The 19,174-nt window shown below is 30.0% G+C and overlaps 2 protein-coding genes across 2 annotated transcripts; both read left to right on the top strand.

Annotated features, from left to right (window-relative positions):
- The first annotated feature begins 9,430 nt into the window (after nucleotides 1-9,430).
- On the top strand, nucleotides 9,431-11,630 carry LOC131174620 (uncharacterized). Its single transcript, XM_058138374.1, has 3 exons — nucleotides 9,431-9,644; nucleotides 11,219-11,469; nucleotides 11,604-11,630. Exons 1-3 carry the CDS (start codon nucleotides 9,620-9,622, stop codon nucleotides 11,628-11,630), a joined length of 303 nt encoding a protein of 100 aa, XP_057994357.1. The 5' UTR covers nucleotides 9,431-9,619.
- A 4,828-nt stretch (nucleotides 11,631-16,458) lies between these two features.
- Nucleotides 16,459-18,267, top strand: LOC131174619 (uncharacterized). The gene has a single exon (XM_058138373.1). The coding sequence runs from the start codon at nucleotides 16,459-16,461 to the stop codon at nucleotides 18,265-18,267; it is 1,809 nt and encodes a 602-aa protein (XP_057994356.1).
- The last annotated feature ends 907 nt before the right edge of the window (nucleotides 18,268-19,174 follow it).

Here is a 19,174-nt window from a genome sequence, read left to right as displayed (position 1 = left end):
AATATTATGTAGATATTTAAAGAGACTAAATTAACTTTTCAATATATATATACTTTCTTCAAAGATCAAATGTTAACATTAGGATTTAAGTTAATAATAATCCCCTTCTTCAAAGATTAAATGTTAACATTAAGATTTAGGTTAATAATAATTCTTTTTAAAAAATTAATATTTACAAAAATAATATTTAATTTTTTTTTTATTTTTTATCAAACACATCCTTAAACATTGAGTGAAAAAAAAAATAAAGTATCTATTTGGTATTGAGTTTGGAGGGTCCAAACTACTTTTTTAAATAAAAGTGTCATTTTATATGTTGTTAAAAAAACTATTTAAAAAAAGCTATTTTACTATTTAAATATTTTTTATAACTAAAACTTATCAAATTTAATTTAAAATTATTTTTTAATACTCTCTATTTAATATATTTAAAAATTTAATTTTCTCAACAATAATTTTAATAATAATACTAAACAGTCCTGAAATCTTTTTCTTTTATTTCTCAAAGCATAATCTTTTTCTTGTATTGAGTACAGTTGACATTTTAATAAAAATTATCTTTTATTTGTAGGTAAATAACATTTAATGTACTTTTGTAATGAATGCCACAATTAAAGTTTTTTTTAATGACTAATATGAATTTTTTTTTTCATAAAAAAATATTATGTATAAATTTTTTAAAATATACATTTATTTTTAATACATTTATCATTTTTTATTAATTATTTATAAAAAAATATAGATTTTTAATAACCACACTTCGTTTTATACAAAGGTAATTTTTATTTTGTTAATTTAATTAAAACTATTTTCTCCTTTTATATCATCTATAAATCGTAATTTGTTCTAAGCATAGTGATTATTGTCTATTTAATGTAAAGTGAATTAAGGCCATATTTAATATGGAGTAATTAAAATTATAATGTAACTGTAATTATATTATATATTTAATTATATTAATTAATAATAAAAAAAATTAATGATACGGAATAATAATTACATTACGTAATTAATTAAATTTAAACTAATTATTTTTATATAAAAATGAATATAATCATAATAACTTATTTTGATTTTTTTATTTTTTGTCAACATTATTATCACCACACTCAGCTACCATTACTACTATAACCACTACTCCTATTCTGTTACCACCACCACTACCATTATCACCATTGCCATTACCATCTTATTATAATTATCGCTATCACCATCATTTGACTACTGTTATCACTATTTAGCTATTGTCACCTTGATCACTTGGCCATTACTACCACCACTACTATCTCACCTTGCCACCAACACTATCATCCGACTAACGTTGTTATTATCATCACTAACACTTAGCTACTACCATTCAACTATCAATCATTGTAAGTATTACTGCTTATTATTAACATTATAAATAAATTAGACATTAAAATAAAAATTATCATTACATTTCACTATTTATATTTTTATTTTGTAACTAAATAGAGGATAATTACATTACATTACATTATAATTTTGATTATATTATATTATTGATTATATTATATTACATTACACTCTATCAAACATATCCTAATATCTTTAATTTAAGCCCTTTTATAAAATACATCAGTTATTAAGCACTCTGTTAAGATGCATTGACCCATTTTCATAGAACTACGTTAAATTTATAAAATCGATTCAAATAATAAAATTAATATTCAAAAAGCTATTGTTATTATGAAATGCATATCATTGAATTTGAATCAAACAAACAATTGAAGCCATCTAAATTTTAATTTCAAAATTGATATAAATACATTGTATATAAGAACTATTTAAAAATAAATAAATTCTATAATAAAATCAAAATTTTAATATTTATTTTATTCTTTTACTTTAAAGAAAAATTTAATTATTAAATATATATTCAATTGAAAGAAAATTATCAATAATTATTGATATTTGATAATATATGTAATAGAAATAGAAAAATCAAGTTATTGTCAATTTTATCATCGCTAATAAAATAATAAAATTAATAACTTAATTACATTTGTAACTATCATTATACTAATATAGAAAAAAGAAGCACTTTCATTACTCTTAAAAACATTTAAAGCATATTTTGTTTTTTTTTTTTTTCTATTTATCTTCCCTTGTAATGTATTACATCAAAATAAAAAGAGGCTAAAATGCGTATTATTTTCCACTAAAAAAAACAGTCAATTTTGCAATAAATTATTATAATTGATTTAAATTAATTACTATCAGCAATTAATTTTATAATTAAATTGTAATTTTAATTTTTTTTAATAAAATAATTAATTTAAAAAAATTAGCAACAGAGATTTGAGAATTAATTGCTAAATCAGTTGTTATTAGCTACTGATTTATAATTAATTGATAAAATCAATTGCTAATAGTAAATAATATATAATTGATTGCTAAAATCGATTATTATTAGCAATCAATTTATAATTAGTTGTTAAATCGATTGCTAATTAATATTAGAAAAATCTTAAATATACGATTAGCAACTGATTTTAAAATTGGTTGCTAAAATCTATTACTAATAGCAATCAATTTTGCAAATGATTTTTTTCCTCTAAAAATTCTCGCCTATTTTTTTTTTCTTTATTTATTTGCAACCAATTTATAAATTAATTGCTAATAGCAATCGATTTTTGAAGCAGATTAAAATCAGTTTCTATTGGCAATTGATTTTATAACTGATTTTTCCTCCAAAAAATTCCTGTCTATTTTTTTTTATTTTGATTTACAACCGACTTGCAAATCGCTTATTGTTAGCAATCGATTTTTACAACCGATTGAAATCGGTTGCTATTAATAACCGATTTTGCAACTAATTACAAATCGGTTGCTGTAGGAGGAGGGGGGGGGGGGCGTGAGGCGAAATATCATCCATTAGAATTATATAAAATGCACCAGGTAATGCCCAGGAAAGATGGTGGAGTCACAATGGTCTCACTTAAGTACCACCTCCTTAGACAGCATTTCCTAGACATGCACTTCATACAATCCTAATAGAATCAAACCACTGGTAAGTACCGTCTTCCCATAACACTACCACGGTACTAAGGATTTATGCCACGAAGGCATAGATAGACAGGAGTCGCCACCCGGGTAATAACCGGGACATATTCAGTGTTTCTTTCGAGGGTCATGGATGGCAACTTACTCCTTGCAAAGTTTCCACAACCGTCATTACCATAGCCCAATGTCTAGGTTCGGGATAGTGGGTACGTAAGGGGAAGGTGTTAGGCACCCTTTACGCCTAGTCTAACCTCGTTAATTCGAGTGCCAGTCCTCTACTAATGTTTCTAGAAGTCTTGTTTATTATTCCTTTATTAAACTTTATCCTAAAAAATGCAATTCTAATCCTACACACGCAAGTAATTCACAAAAAGGGTTGTTGTTTACACACAATTTTCATGCACAAGTAATTCCTATCTATGGGGTTGCTAATTATTTAAATGATATTTACCAGATGACTAAAATTAATTTATTATTGGGAATTTAATTTACAAACAAATTCAATTTCAAATAACCCTATGTTTCTATTTAACCTAATTAATTAATTTTCACCAAATTACCCTAAGGATAATTGAACTACGTTAATTATGTACATGTGTAATTTATTCTAATATCACATAAGGCCCAAACAATCACAACCTAATAAAGATTTCTAACATGCAAATTTATTTTACAATTACCAAGTATTTAATTAAATTTATTTACATGCCAATGTTAGTTTAATTTACAAACAAGATTAATTTTAATTTACAAAGTATTTATTTAAATTAATTACATACAAAAGTCAGTTAAATTAAAAACAAAGTTAATTTTAATTTACCAAATAAAAGTTCTATTATTACTACAATTTCATGCCAATGGTTATTCGATAAGTTTAGAGTTACTTACCTGTTGGTAAATGCAGTTGCCATTGGGGCAAGTTACCCTTAAAAAAGGGTCTTCTCTTCTAGTATGGCAATGATATCCCTGGCTTACTCCCGTTTAGCTCCATATAAGCTCCGCGCAAATGCCCTCTTTGGTACTTACCTTAGGGCTACTTACAAATTTTGTTTGTAATAAAAAAAATAAAGAAACTAAAGAAAATAAAAGAAATAAAGAAAATATTAATAACAATTTACATTGGATTCTAACTCTAGTCTCCTAAAGGGTTAAGATTCCTAATTAGTTACAACTACCTAATGGTCTAAGTCTTCTAACATGATCCAAACACTTTATAACACTTATTGAATTAAAAGAATACAGAAAATAGATCAAATATCAATTAAAACCTAAGAAAATACAAGAACATGCATAAATATACAATTTTCAAATTCTGGTAGATTAACAGTAGCAAGAAATTCGATTTTTTAAAAATAGTTAAACATGCCTAAAAATCATAAAAAAATTACAGAAGACAGCCTACATATCATACAATAAAGTAAAATTTATAAATCAAACAAAACCCTAGCCGAATGTTCTACATAAATCGTAACTCTTCTAAGTGACAGAATCGTACTACTTTTTTGTAAAATTCATAACTCATTAACCACAAAAGATATGAATGCAAAACCAATTGGAAAAGATTCATAAGATTCTGAAGTTAATTTTAGACACTAGATTTGCACAAAAATATTAAGGAACAAGGGAGATATGGGTTCCACAATTCGGATATCCTGCAAATTAGATTTTACAGGAACCCTAACTTCAAACAGCCATAACTTACAAAATATTAAAGCTTTTTTAGTGATTCTTGAGCCTAAAATTAATGGAATTTCGTGTAGAATATGAATATAATTTTTACAAATTTTTTACAGATTCAGAAAATAAAGAAAAATAATAAAAATACGAGAGACAGAAACTAAACATGTGCAGAGTTGTGTATCCCCTCAAATTAAACATGATTACATGATCTATATGAACATATAAAATAAATTGAAGACAAAGAGCATAGAATTAAAATATTGTGTGGCATAGATCTTGAAAAAAAAAATAATAAAAACTGACCTTCCAGAAATCTTGTATGAAAATCTTCTTAAAGAAAAGAAAAAATAAGGAAGAACTCAAAGAGTCTTGAATATCTCTAAATTTCCTATAGCTCTGAATTTTCTCTTCCTCTTTCCTCCCATCATCCCTCTTCTCTTCTCTAGTAGGGTATTTATAGGGTTTTGGGAGAGAGGTGTGATAGGGTTTGGAGTCTTAGGATGATAAAGTTTAGATGACTTAAACAACTACAATTGCAGAGTTCGAATAAGACTGGGATATGGGTGAGGTGTTTCAACCAATAGGAAGACAGGAAAAAATGGAAGGCACCAATAGGGAATGAGGAAGAGGTGTGGTAGGATTTGGAGTCTTAGGGTGATAAAGTTTAGATGACTTAAACAATCTGCGATTGAGAAGTCGAATAAGACTGGGATATGGGTGAGGTGTTTCAACCAATAGGAAGACAGGAAAAAATGGAAGGCACCAATAGGGAGTGAGGAAGAGAGTGGGGTCAAGGAGGAGAGAGATATTTTGTTATTTTAATTTTTAGAAAATAATTAAATGGGTCCCATTTAAAATTCCTAACTAGGCTTTCTTAGGCCCATAGAGCCCAATTAAACTTAATTAGATCCATTTAAGAACTACCCATATTAAATTTAAACAAAATAAAATTTTATTTAAATTTAATTAAATTAATTTCCCCAAAATTTTATTATTATTTTTATTTTTTTCAAGATCATGCCACGGAATTAATAATTCAGCTCTATGCCTCCAATTACATCTTACAGTCATATAATTTTTCATCATCGGGTTTCCCACGGCCTCAATGCACATACTCATCACAAAATAAGGGTCTACAGTTGCAAAATTTTCTCCTGAAAAATTCTCACCCAATTTTTAAAAGAAATTAGCAATTGATAATCATTTGCTAATTAACTTATATAAATTACTACTCATTTTATTTCCCCATTACTCATTTTTTCTCTCTTTCCGTTTTTTTTTATCTCATTTTCTTCATCATCTTTTTCATTATCATCTATTTTATTCATCATCTTTTTTATTCTCATCTATTTTTTTCATAATCTTTTATATACTAACATATTTTCTTCATTATTTTTTCCTTCTCATCTATTTTTTTCATCATTTTTTTCTTATCTATTTTCTTCTTCATCTTTTTCTTTGTTACACATTTTCTTCTTCATTATCTTTCTCTTTCTCATCTATTTTTTTTATCATCTTTTTTTTTATCATCTATTTTCTTCGTAATCTTTTTCTTTCTCATCTATTTTCTTCATCTTCTTTTTCTTTCTCATCTTTTAATTTATTTTTCTTTGGCATAAAATAAAATTTTTATACAAATATATTTTCTATTAGTAAATTATTTGTAGTATTAATTTTTAGTAATTTTTTTGTTATAATATATATATTGGTAATTTTTTTTAGTAATTTGTCTTATAAATGTGCATTTATATTTAATTTTTTTGTTAATATTTTAGATAATAGTTATTATTAGTAATTTTTTATAATATTTTTATATCAATTTTAGTACTAATTTTTATAAATAATTTATTATTTTAGTAATTTTTAAAAATTTATTTATTTAAATTTTTTATTTCTTATTTGGAAATTTATTTTTTTATAATTTTTTTAAAATTAGCAACTAACTTTTCTATTACTAAATTAGATACAAATAGCAATCGATTTACAAAATAGTTGCAAAATCATGGTTTAGTTTCCCAACTTTTCTGATTTTGGATTTTTAATTATTTTATAAATTGTGCATTTTATATAAATTTTATTGTGTATTTTTTTTATTTATTTTCTTAAAAAATAATAGAATAAATGAAATATATATATATATATATATATATATATATTATCAATTATAAAAATTCTTATAAATTTGATTTAGTTATAAAGATAAAAAAGGTATACAAATTTATAAATAAAAGAAAAAATTATAAAAATTATTATCAATTATATAAATTATTGTACATTCATATTTTCATTACAAAGAAACCAAAATATTATAAAAATAATTGAGCTTCATATTAATTATTTGATAATTAAAATATTTATATATCTTTTTAGAAAATAAATTAAATTATTATAATTCTCTTGCTTTTATTAGAATTTATGACATGAAGCTGTTGAAATATAAAAAGTGAAATAAATTGAAAATTTATGAAATATTATAAGTGCATTAAAAAAATAAACTTCATGCTTACAACTCCAGTTATGCTTAAAAATGTATAAAATAAATTTCATATGCATGTAGAAAAGAAAAATTATTGCATACAATTATTGAATATATAATAAATAAATTTTAATCACTGATTGTTATATAACTCATATAATACTCATTATAATTAATAATTATAATAAAATTAATATTACAAATATCTCTAAATATTGCTTTGAAATAAAAAGAATAAGCGATATAAGACTGAAATGAGCTTTTTTTCTTTTTTCTAATTGATTAAGAATATATACACACAAGACAATAAAAATATAGACTCTTTAATAATATTATAATAATTTTATTAAAATACGATCAATTTTGTATTTCATATACAAACTATCTCGTAGTGTCAGATGACTTAAATATTTTGACGGTAGTGGAGTCTGAGCTGCAGCCCAATATTAAAGCCCATTTGAAGACAATTTCTGAAGGCTCGTTTCTTGGAGTGAAGTCCAATTTCTGTTAAGTTTGTGGAGGCCATATCTAAAGACTCGAGGCCCGAATTTATTTGAACCGCACTCATCCCCGCCGCAGCGGCGTACAGAGAATAAGATACTCATGAAAATCACTTTATTAAATTTGAACTCATTTAATCTTTTTAATAGTTAAATTTATTTTAAATTTAATTAAAATTTATTTTTAATTATTTAAATTTATTTTAAATTTAATTATTATTATTCGAAAAATCTGAATCTATTTAATTTTATATATTTTAATTAATAATTTATATAAAAATATTTTTTATTAATAATATTTATTTTTAAAATTTTAAAATAAAAATTATATAATTGATTTTTATCTATTAAAAATATAATATATAAAGTCTATAAATATTATTATGATAAAAAAATATATTTTATAATTAATATAATTATTTATTTAAATAATTTAAATAATAGATACTCAATATATAAAACTTAAATCTCTTAATAATATTATTCTTTAAACTCTAATTCATTTCAAATTTGATTATATAATATTTAAATCTATCATATTAAAATTTGATTAGATCAAACATCCGTAATTATCTAATTATTGCCATTTCTCACTACCACGAGAAATTATTAAATGTATTCAATGCATATATATTATTTATTATAATTATACCAGGCTTGCTATTAATATTATAAAAAAAAATTATTTTTATGTGAAAAAAATATATTATTTTTTAATACAATCGATATATTTAATTAGCCAATTATCACATGTAGAAGGGGAAAAAAAAATCCAGCCCGTTGTCTAATTAAGCGGAGAGTGCTTTTGGGTGCATCCATGCGGAGATTTGTCTTGACTTTGCTCCTTGTACATTGAAGAAACTGGGGAGCAAGTGGAAGGCACTGTCACAGCCACCACAAATTGACAATTATGCAGATTTCCCCACGCTTTAGACTAATCATATGTAACTGCCAATGGTCATCAAGAACAAGTAGAAAACAGCGAGGTCACTATAGATATTCCGCACTAGAAGCCGCCTGAAACCCATTGGGTTTTGTCTTGTTCAACTTGTTTTAAGGATGTAACCAACACGTTGTCTTGGTGTGGCAAAATTCTAACGTTATGTTAGTTGACTACTTATCAGCACAAAGAAAGCAACATTATCATGTCCATTGCATTTTTTATTTTACTTAATTATAGGAGTGTTTTTTAATCAATTTATTTATTAAAATTAATTTTTTTTAGCACACTACACATTAATCTGATTTTATATATTTACATCCTGTTCAGTAATATTAATTTTTCTAATAACTGTTAGATATTTTACTAGCTATCAACTGTTTACTAGCTGTCAACTGTTTACTACCTGTTTGCTGTTAAATATTAACTGTTAGTAGTTAACTGTTTATATAACTATTAAAGTATAAATGTTCGGTAAAAAATAGTTATTGGATTAACGGTTAAATGTAAAAATAGTGATAAAATCTTATTGATCATAATCAAAATACTCCCTCAACCTCGAAAAACTAATAGGGATAGCTTTTAATGAACCACTTCCTCACCTCCAAAAACTAATATAAACATTATATCACCGAAACAATATAAATAAAAAAAATGATATTTTAACTCTGATCAAAACACTAAAAGCTACCTTAAAAATTATTGCTAAATAAAGCCTTAAAATAAATAATCTTTAAGTGCTTTCAATAATCAAATTCTAATTAAAGAAAGAAGAGCTTACAGAGTCAACTAACCCGGTTGGATTGTGTTGACCCCGTGTAGCTCAAAATGAGCATTGATTTTGATGATAACAAAACTCAAAGAGAATCTATCTAACCTAACCTTTAAGTGATGTGTAGATTCTTTGTCTTATGCATAAATAACCTTTGAAGTTGCATCTAAGAAGAAAAGATACTCAAAGGCATTCCAAGACAAATCCAAAATGAGAAAAAGACTATGGAAGCCAAGACTCAAAGAAAAGGTATGAAAAGTATAGTGTTAGAGTCTTAGGCCTTTTTGTGAAAAAGAATGGATGAGAATTTAGTCATATGGAGCTCAAAAATGAAAATTTATTTTCTGATTACTTTTTCTCATCATGACCTTGAACACAACCATTGAAACATTTTTCAAAGGTCTAAATCATTTTACATTGCAAGTTGAGACATGCAGCTGTTGACTTAGTTTCCTAACTGGTTTGCTAAAATTTTCGGTTTGCTAATATGTTTGCTAAAAACATTAGTTTGCTAACCAGTTTGCTGACTGCTCCTAAAATTTTATTAGTTTGCTAACTGTCCAGAGCTGCTCAACTTCGCACAAAAGGACAAAATAACGGCCATTTTGTCTTGGGCAGTGTGTATAACGTTCCAAAAGGGTTTCAAACGGTCTAGAATAATTTGGGACTATAAATACACCTTCTTTACTTCATTTACAATTTAATGAAAGCTTACATTTGATCTCCAACATTGATTTTTCATTTATTGCTTTCATTCAAGAGCTTTAAAGATTTTGAGCTTCCATTGGCAAATCAACTCATCTCTTCTTTATAGTTTGATTTGTATTGAGTAAGAGTGAGTGTTGAAATATTGAATTGCATTTAAGAGAGGTTGTACAAGCACCTATTGAAGCTTGGAAGTGTAAGTGCTTGTGATAGCACTTGTGGAGGTTTCAAGCTACCTTGGTGTAAAAGCTTGGTGTTGAGAAATTGTAAAGGGCTTTTGGTCTCTTGCCTTCAAAAGAGCAAATAGTGGAGAAAAGACTCAAAGAGGGTTCTTTGAGAGAGTGGATGTAGGCTAGTTAAGCCGAACCACTATAAAATCCTTGTGTTTGATTTCTCTAACCTTTACCTCTTTACTTTTATGCAATTTAAATTTCTTTTCTCATATACATGATAGTGAATGTTGGTTAAATAGATTGAGTTGATAAATTTGTGGACATATTGAGTGACTTGAGAAAATTAGTTGATGAATGCTTTGTTAGAGATTGCCATATACATTGATTGAGAATTGAATTGCAACTTAGAAACACATTGTTGAAACACATATTACTTTCTCTTTATATAGAAGAATCACATAGTTGAACAAAGCCACAATTTTTCATTAGGCTATAAGCAAGGGCCGAAAAATTGTTAAAGTCCAATTCACCCCCCTCTTGGACTATTTTGGGACAACAAATTGGTATCAGAGCTTGACTCTCTTGCTTAGGGTATTACAACCTTAGAGTGATCCATAATGGCTAGTTCATCTAGTAATACTGCCGGTATACCTGCACCTTTAGTTGAAGGCTACTCAATCACTAGACCACCGCTTTTCAATGGCACTAATTATTCATTTTGGAAAGTAAGAATGAGAAATTTCATACAATCTGTAGATATTGATGCATGGAGAATTATTAAAAATGGTCCACATGTTCCTCAAAAGAATGGTACTGGAACTACAAAAGTTCCAAAACATGAAGATGAATATGATGACAATGATTGGAAGAAAATCTCTATAAATGCTAAAGCTATTAATATTTTGCATTGCTCACTTGACCTTAATGAATACAATCGTGTTTCAGGATGTCAATCTGCTAAGCAAATTTGGGATAAGCTTGAAGTGACTTATGAAGGAACTGATGTTGTTAAAGAGTCCAGAGCAAACCTTCTGATTCGAGATTATGAGTTGTTTGATATGAGGCCAGGAGAATCAATTGTAGATATGAGTACAAGGTTTACTGATCTTGTAAATCTTCTCAAAGCACTTGGTAAAAAATTTGAGGAAGCTGAACTTGTGAAGAAAATTCTTAGATCACTTCCAAAGTCTTGGGAAGCAAAAACAACAGTTATCCAAGATACCAAAGTTTTCAAAACGTTCACCTATGATGAACTCATTGGTTCTCTCATTGCACATGAGATGGTATACAAGAAGGATGAAGTTGAAAATGAGCAAAAGAAGAAGAAAAGCATTGCTCTCAAATCAAACAAAGATGAAGATAAGAAGAAAGGAGTTGCATTCAAAATTGACTCAAGTGACAACTCAAGTGTTTCAAGTGATGATGAAGATGAAATGGCTGTGCTTGCAAGAAAATTTAAAAGAGCTTTCAAGAAAGGAGGAAGCAATTACAAGAAATTCTTGAAAAAGCATACTCCCAAGGATAAGTACTTCAAAGATTCAAAAGAAGAAATTGTATGTTATGAGTGTCACAAACCTGGACATATCAAGCCCAAATGTCCATTGCTCAAAAAGAAGAAAGGAAAAGAAGATAGGAGCAAGAAAGCTATGAAAGTAGTATGGAGCAACAGTGAAGAGTCTTCAAATGATGAATCAAGTGACAAAGAGGCTGCTCTTCTTTGTTTGATGGCATGTGAGGAGAAAGTTGAGAGCTCACAAAAAGATGAAGAAAGCGACAATGAGGTAAATTCTTATGAATCTCCTAATGTAGAAGAACTTGAACTTGCATTTGCTAGAGTATATGATGAGTATAGAAATTACAAGAGAAAGTGCACTAAAATGAATTTAGAGATTGAATCATTGAGATCACAAAATATTGCCATGTCCAATGTGTATAAAGAAAATGAATTTTACAAAGGACAAATTGCTTTGTTTAAAGAATTAGACTTAGAGTTGAAAATCTCAAAAGAAACATGTGAGATGCTCATTGAGAAAAATAAAGCTCTTGAAACTAAGGTAGAGTCTTTGACAAATGATTTGGCAAAATTCACAAAAGGAAAAGAAACTCTAGATGTACTTCTTGGAAACCAAAGAATTCCGAGTGAAAAATATGGAATTGGTTTTGATGGTTTCATGAACTATGACAAATATAAGAATCATTTCATTAAAGCGTCTACATCTTCCTTGCCTAATGTTACATGTTATTATTGCAATAAAAGAGGTCATATGATTAGCTCTTGTGCATTTAGGAAAGGTCATCTTAAGATAAAGAAGGTATGGGTACCAAAGGGAACCTTACCTAAGGTCACTAACCCCCAAGGACCCAAAGTTGCTTGGGTACCTAAAGCTAAATGATTAAATTTCAGGTTTGTTGCAAAGGAATGAAGGAAAGTGATAAATGGTATATAGATAGTGGTTGTTCAAAGCACATGACTGGTGAAAAAGACAAGTTTTCAAAAATTGCAATGAAAGATGGAGGATATGTAAAATTTGGAGACAAAGGGAAAGGAAAAATAATTGGAAATGGCACAATTGGCACCAAACCTTGTATTGAAGATGTATCGCTTGTTGAAGGTTTGAAATACAACTTGCTAAGTGTAAGCCAACTGTGTGATAAAGGCTTTGAGGTAAAGTTTACTTCGTCTCTATGTACAATCAATAGTTTAGATAATGACACATTGTTCATTGCCAATAGATCAAATAATGTTTACTTGCTTGACATGAATAATTTTGAAACTAATCATGGTACATGTCTAGTATCTCTTGATAACTCTAGTTATTTATGGCATAGAAGACTGGGTCATGCAAGCATGCATACACTCTCAAAACTGTCTAAGAAAGAACTTGTTAATGGTCTTCCTAAGATTAAGTATGAAAATGAATTTCAATGTAGAGCATGTGCACTAGGAAAGCATACTAGAGCATCTTTTAAGTCTAAGAATATTGTGTCTACCACTAGGCCATTAGAATTGCTTCATCTTGATTTATTCGGACCCGTAACTCCTACTAGTCTTGGTGGAAAGTCATATGCTTTAGTTATTGTTGATGACTATTCAAGATATACATGGACATTTTTCCTTGCTCACAAAGATGAAACTTTTGAAAAATTCACCTCTTTTGGTAAAATGGTTCAAAATGAAAAAGGCTTTTGCATCTCATCTATAAGAAGTGACCATGGAACTGAATTTGAAAATCATTTGTTTGAGAAATATTGTGATAAATATGGAATCAATCATAATTTTTCAGCTCCTAGAACACCACAACAAAATGGGGTAGTAGAAAGGAAAAATAGGACTTTGCAAGAAATGACTAGAACTATGTTGAGTGAAAATAATTTGCCAAAGTACTTTTGGGCTGAAGCTGTTAATACATCTTGTTATGTGTTGAATAGAGTTTTGATTAGACCAATTTTGAAAAAGACCCCTTATGAGCTTTGGAAAGGAAGAAAACCAAATATCTCATATTTCAAAGCATTTGGTTGTAAGTGCTATGTTTTAAATAACAAGAAGGATAACTTAAAGAAATTTGATGCTAAATCCGATGAAGGAATCTTTCTTGGGTATTCAACAAAGAGTAAAGCCTATAGAGTGTTCAATAGAAGAACTTTGGTTATTGAGGAAACTATTCATGTTCTGGTTGATGAGACTAACCCTTCTATTAGAAGGAAAAATGCTTGTGATGATAATAATGAGCAGGTTTTTGGAAAAGAAAATATAATATCAAGTCAAGAAATGGAACAAGTTGATGACAAAGATGAGGAAACTCAAGAAGAAACTACAATAGATGTCCATGATGCCAATGAAGATCAAATTAATGAAGAAATGCCAAATTTGGAAGAATTACAAGTAAATGAGCCCCAACATGAAGATTTACCTAAAGATTGGAGATTCCATAGAAACCATCCTCAAGAAGACATTATTGATGATCCATCTCAGAGGATGATGACTAGAGCACAATTGAGAAGATATTTTGGTAATGTTGCTTTTGTTTCACAAATTGAACCTAAATGTTTTGAAGATGCTCAAAATGATGAAAGTTGGATTCTTGCTATGCAAGAAGAACTAAATCAATTTGAGAGAAATAAAGTTTGGAATTTAGTGCCTAAACCAAAAGATCATTCAATTATTGGTACTAAATGGGTTTTTAGAAACAAAATGGATGAAAAAGGCAATGTTGTTAGAAACAAAGCTAGACTAGTGGCTCAAGGCTACAACCAAGAGGAAGGGATTGATTTTGATGAAACCTTTGCTCCGGTTGCTAGAATTGAAGCTATTAGGATGTTGTGTGCCTTTGCATGTTTCAAGGATTTTATGCTTTATCAAATGAATGTCAAGAGTGCATTTTTAAATGGTTATATTGATGAGGAAGTGTATGTTGCACAAACTCCAGGCTTTGAAAATCATGAGCATCCAAATCATGTTTATAAACTTACTAAAGCCTTATATGGTTTAAAGCAAGCTCCTAGAGCATGGTATGAAAGGCTTAGTAAATTTCTTTTACAAAATGATTTTCAAAGAGGCAAAGTGGATACAACACTTTTTGTTAAGAAGCATCATAATGATATGCTCATTGTGCAAATTTATGTTGATGATATAATTTTTGGTGCTACTAACGAATCTCTTTGCAAGAAATTTTCTAAGATTATGCAGAATGAATTTGAAATGAGCATGATGGGTGAGCTCACATTCTTCCTTGGACTTCAAATTAAACAAATGAAAGATGGCATCTTCATAAATCAATCAAAGTACATCAAGGATATGCTAAAGAAATTTAAGATGGAAAATTTGAAGAGCATGGGCACTCCTATGAGTTCAACAATTAAAATGGACAGTGATGAAAAAGGTAAAGAAGTAGATACCAAGCTTTATAGAGGTATGATTGGCTCTCTTTTGTATCTTACTGCATCTAGGCCAGATATACACTTTAGTGTTTGCTTGTGTGCAAGATTTCAATCATGTCCAAAAGAATCTCATCTAAGTGCAGTTAAAAGAATTTTTAGATATCTCATAGGGTCACAATCAATTGGTTTATGGTATCCAAAGTGCGAATCATTCAATCTTGTTGGCTATAGTGACTCTGATTTTGCTGGAAGTAGACTGGACAGAAAAAGTACCTCAGGTACTTGTCAATTTCTTGGTCATGCACTAGTTTCTTGGCACAGTAAGAAACAAACTTCAGTAGCTTTATCTACAGCTGAGGCAGAATATATAGCTGCTGGTAGTTGTGTTGCTCAAATTTTATGGATGAAACAACAATTGGAAGATTTTGGTTTAAAATATAATCTTGTTCCAATTAAGTGTGACAACACAAGTGCCATAAACTTGGTCAAAAATCCAGTCCAACATTCAAGAACTAAACATATTGAGATTAGACATCATTTTATTAGAGATCATGTTCAAAATGGAAATATCAAAATAGAGTTTGTTGCCTCTGAAAATCAACTTGCTGACATTTTTACAAAGCCTCTTAATGAAGAAACCTTTTGTAGAATTAGAAGGGAAATTGGTATGTGTGAATCACTGGCTTGAAATCTAAGTCATTTGCATTTTATTGAAAGTGTAACTGATTTGCTGAGATATTAGTTTGCTGAAAAATCTTTAAAGAATATTAGCTAACCTGTTTGTGTACTCGTGAAATTAGTTTACTAAGATGTATACTAATATTGCGTGGCTAAAATTAGTTTGCTATATTAAGCACTGTTCAAATTTCAAACCAAAAGGTGATTGTTCTTGAAGTTTTCTACGTGTTCACCAATGCATTTATCTTTCCACATTTGATATCATACTCTCAGTAATGTGTCAGACATGTAGAATTTTTTTTTGTGTATATAGGTATAGGTAGACTTGTTTGAAATGCAAAATAAAATAAAAAAAAAAAGAGGGGGAAAGAAAAGGGAAAAACTGGTTCAGTTGAAAGTACAGTGACACTGAAAAGCGCGGGACTCAAGAGGACTTAAATCCTCTGCCACACGAAACCTCACATTTTCTCTCTCTCTCCTCTGTTTTTGATTTCCGACACATCCCAAACCATACCCAATACCTCTATCCGGCGAAACAAACCCTAACTCACCCAAAAAATCTCGAGTTTCCTTTCCTCTTCCTCCCTTACCTCACCGAACCACCATTACCCAATTTCATTTTGGTTTCCATGGCTCGCACCAAACGAAAATCCCCTGCCATTGCAGCTGCTTCATCTTCCTCGTCTGCATCCGATAATGCTCCTGTCGCGGCATTACGGAAGAAAATGAAACGTAAGCAAAATATGCCGAAATCTAAATCGGTTAGTGAGTCTTCTCACTCGTCCAAAGGTGTCGAAACACCTAAATCCACACCAGAAAAGAGCAAGGCGGTACAGAAGCAAGGGACGGATGCTCAAAAGAAAATGGGTATCGCAAAGCTTTCGGGTTCAGTGGATAAAGCACTGTTGGATTGCAAATTCATCAAATGGGAGAACTTTAATCAGGTAAACTTTCACTTTAAAGAGCTTTTTGAATTTCAAGGTTGGTTGGGTGTCTGTGAATGCGCAAATGAATATTACCCTAGGCTTGTACAAGAATTTTATAGAACCTTGCGCACTGTTGATGATGAGGATCGTTTTGAAGTCATTTTGAATGCAAATACATATAGTGTCTCTGTTGAATTGATAGCCACGGCTCTAAATTTGCCCAATGATGGAAATAGAATTTCCACACATAAGGATGTTGCTAGAGTAGCAGGTTTTAATCTGGTTGAGTTTGAGAATGAGGTATTTCCTGCTAGCACTGCCAAAAATGAGAAATCCACCAGTACCAAAGCCCTCCAGCATATCAAAATTATTCACAGTATGGTAAACTATGTGTTCTGTCCGAAATCTGGCAGTTATGGCTATCTGAGTCACTTGGACATGTGTATTATGTGGCACATTGTGAGTAAAGTTAGGTTGAATTTGGCCTACTTAATTTTCAAAAACATGTGCAAAGCCTATGGAATTGGCAAACTGCCTTATGCACACTTGTTGACTGCTGTGTTTAAAGAGCTAGAGGTGAATGTCACTAAGGAAAGCTCTAGGGCTGACTTGATAGTGCTTAGAGAAATACATTCAGACACTGATGGGAGAAAGACCAGATTTGAAAAGGGTGGTTCCTCCTCTGCTAGAGTTGATTCTGGTTCTGCTAATGAAGTTTTGACTGAAATTCAAGGGCTAAGAGCTACTGTTAATGAACATTTTAGCTCAACGACTCAATCTCTTGATATTCTCAGAAAATTTGTAGATGTTGTTGACTATAAAGTGAGTCACCTACTCACTCAAAATGAGGAGTTAAAGAAGTTGATAATGGACCTTCAGCAGACCAAGGAAATTGCAGCTCCAACTAAAGTTGAGGCTGCCACTCAGGTTTCTACTGATAAGGGAGAAAGCAGCAAGGTTGAAGAGCCTCCTGAAAGTGGTCAAGTTGCTGAAGCTGAACTTCAACCTGTGGTAGATGCCCATGATGAGCATGTTCCTGACCATGATGCACCTGAGATTGATCCTACAGCTGCTGTACCCACTGCACTTGATGATCCCAAGGTTGTAGAAGCTGAAAGTGAGTTACCCAAGGAAGGTGAAAAGGTTCCAGAATCTGAACCCATTGAGCCTGCTGCTCCACTAGTTGAACCTCTTCCTGCTCCACTAGTTGAGCCTGCTGCTGTTCCTACACAGCACCAGGAACCTTCCCTTAAAGACCACCAAGCCAGTGCTCAAACTCAGCTATCTGCAGCTGCTGTCCCTGCAGCCAAGAAAGGTAAGAAAAGGTACAAGTCCACCATGTCCAATCCCTATCAGACCTTGGCAGCTGCTCTTGAACCACCTTCTGAGGATGATGAGGCCGAGCCAGATGATCAAGTTGCTGACCAACCACCTCCGGCCCCTGTTATTAAACTGCCTAGGAAGAAAATGGTGCCTACAAAATCCACTCGCAGGAGTAAACGACTTAAATAGCATCTCATCTGGATTTTTAGTTTACTGATTGCATATTTAGTTTACTAGTCTGTTTGCTGATATTGGTTTTTAGTTTGCTACTGTCTACCTTACTGCATTTACACTTTGGCTAACATGATTCTTTTTGGGTATTTTCTCCTGTTTCCTTTTTGATTGATGACAAAAAGGGGGAGAATGGATATGGATATGTGAATATGTGTTTATACTTGTGTTGATGAAACATGGAAATATGGAAATGTGTTGATATACTTGAGAAGTGTGGTGATACTTGTGGATATATGTTTATACTTGTGTTAATACTTGTGAATTGTGAATATGCTTTATAGCATAATTTCAGGGGGAGCTTATGTACAGAAAATGAATTTCTTGGAAATTATGTGCATGTATTTAGGGGGAGCATTTTCGGTATACTATACTTGGATTTACATACTCACACATATTCTCACACACTTTTATTTTTGACTGACTGATTCAGTTGAGTTTTGTCATCATCAAAAAGGGGGAGATTGTTGACCCCGTGTAGCTCAAAATGAGCATTGATTTTGATGATAACAAAACTCAAAGAGAATCTATCTAACCTAACCTTTAAGTGATGTGTAGATTCTTTGTCTTATGCATAAATAACCTTTGAAGTTGCATCTAAGAAGAAAAGATACTCAAAGGCATTCCAAGACAAATCCAAAATGAGAAAAAGACTATGGAAGCCAAGACTCAAAGAAAAGGTATGAAAAGTATAGTGTTAGAGTCTTAGGCCTTTTTGTGAAAAAGAATGGATGAGAATTTAGTCATATGGAGCTCAAAAATGAAAATTTATTTTCTGATTACTTTTTCTCATCATGACCTTGAACACAACCATTGAAACATTTTTCAAAGGTCTAAATCATTTTACATTGCAAGTTGAGACATG

The sequence above is a fragment of the Hevea brasiliensis genome, chromosome 16 (genome assembly GCF_030052815.1).
Source record: "Hevea brasiliensis isolate MT/VB/25A 57/8 chromosome 16, ASM3005281v1, whole genome shotgun sequence".
Classification (NCBI taxonomy): domain Eukaryota; kingdom Viridiplantae; phylum Streptophyta; class Magnoliopsida; order Malpighiales; family Euphorbiaceae; genus Hevea; species Hevea brasiliensis.
Note: the sequence above shows the minus strand (reverse complement) of the source record. Positions and strands in the feature narration are given on the sequence as shown.

Bases quoted from the DNA above. Each gene is read 5' to 3' on its own strand.
- LOC131174620 (XM_058138374.1), top strand. From the start codon at position 9,620: ATGGAAGCCAAGACTCAAAGAAAAG. The intron at 9,645-11,218 runs GTATGAAAAGTA...ATCGTGTTTCAG, and splicing joins AGCCAAGACTCAAAGAAAAG to GATGTCAATCTGCTAAGCAA. The intron at 11,470-11,603 runs GCAAAAACAACA...GAAGAAGAAAAG, and splicing joins CACTTCCAAAGTCTTGGGAA to CATTGCTCTCAAATCAAACA.
- LOC131174619 (XM_058138373.1), top strand. From the start codon at position 16,459: ATGGCTCGCACCAAACGAAAATCCCCTGCCATTGCAGCTGCTTCATCT.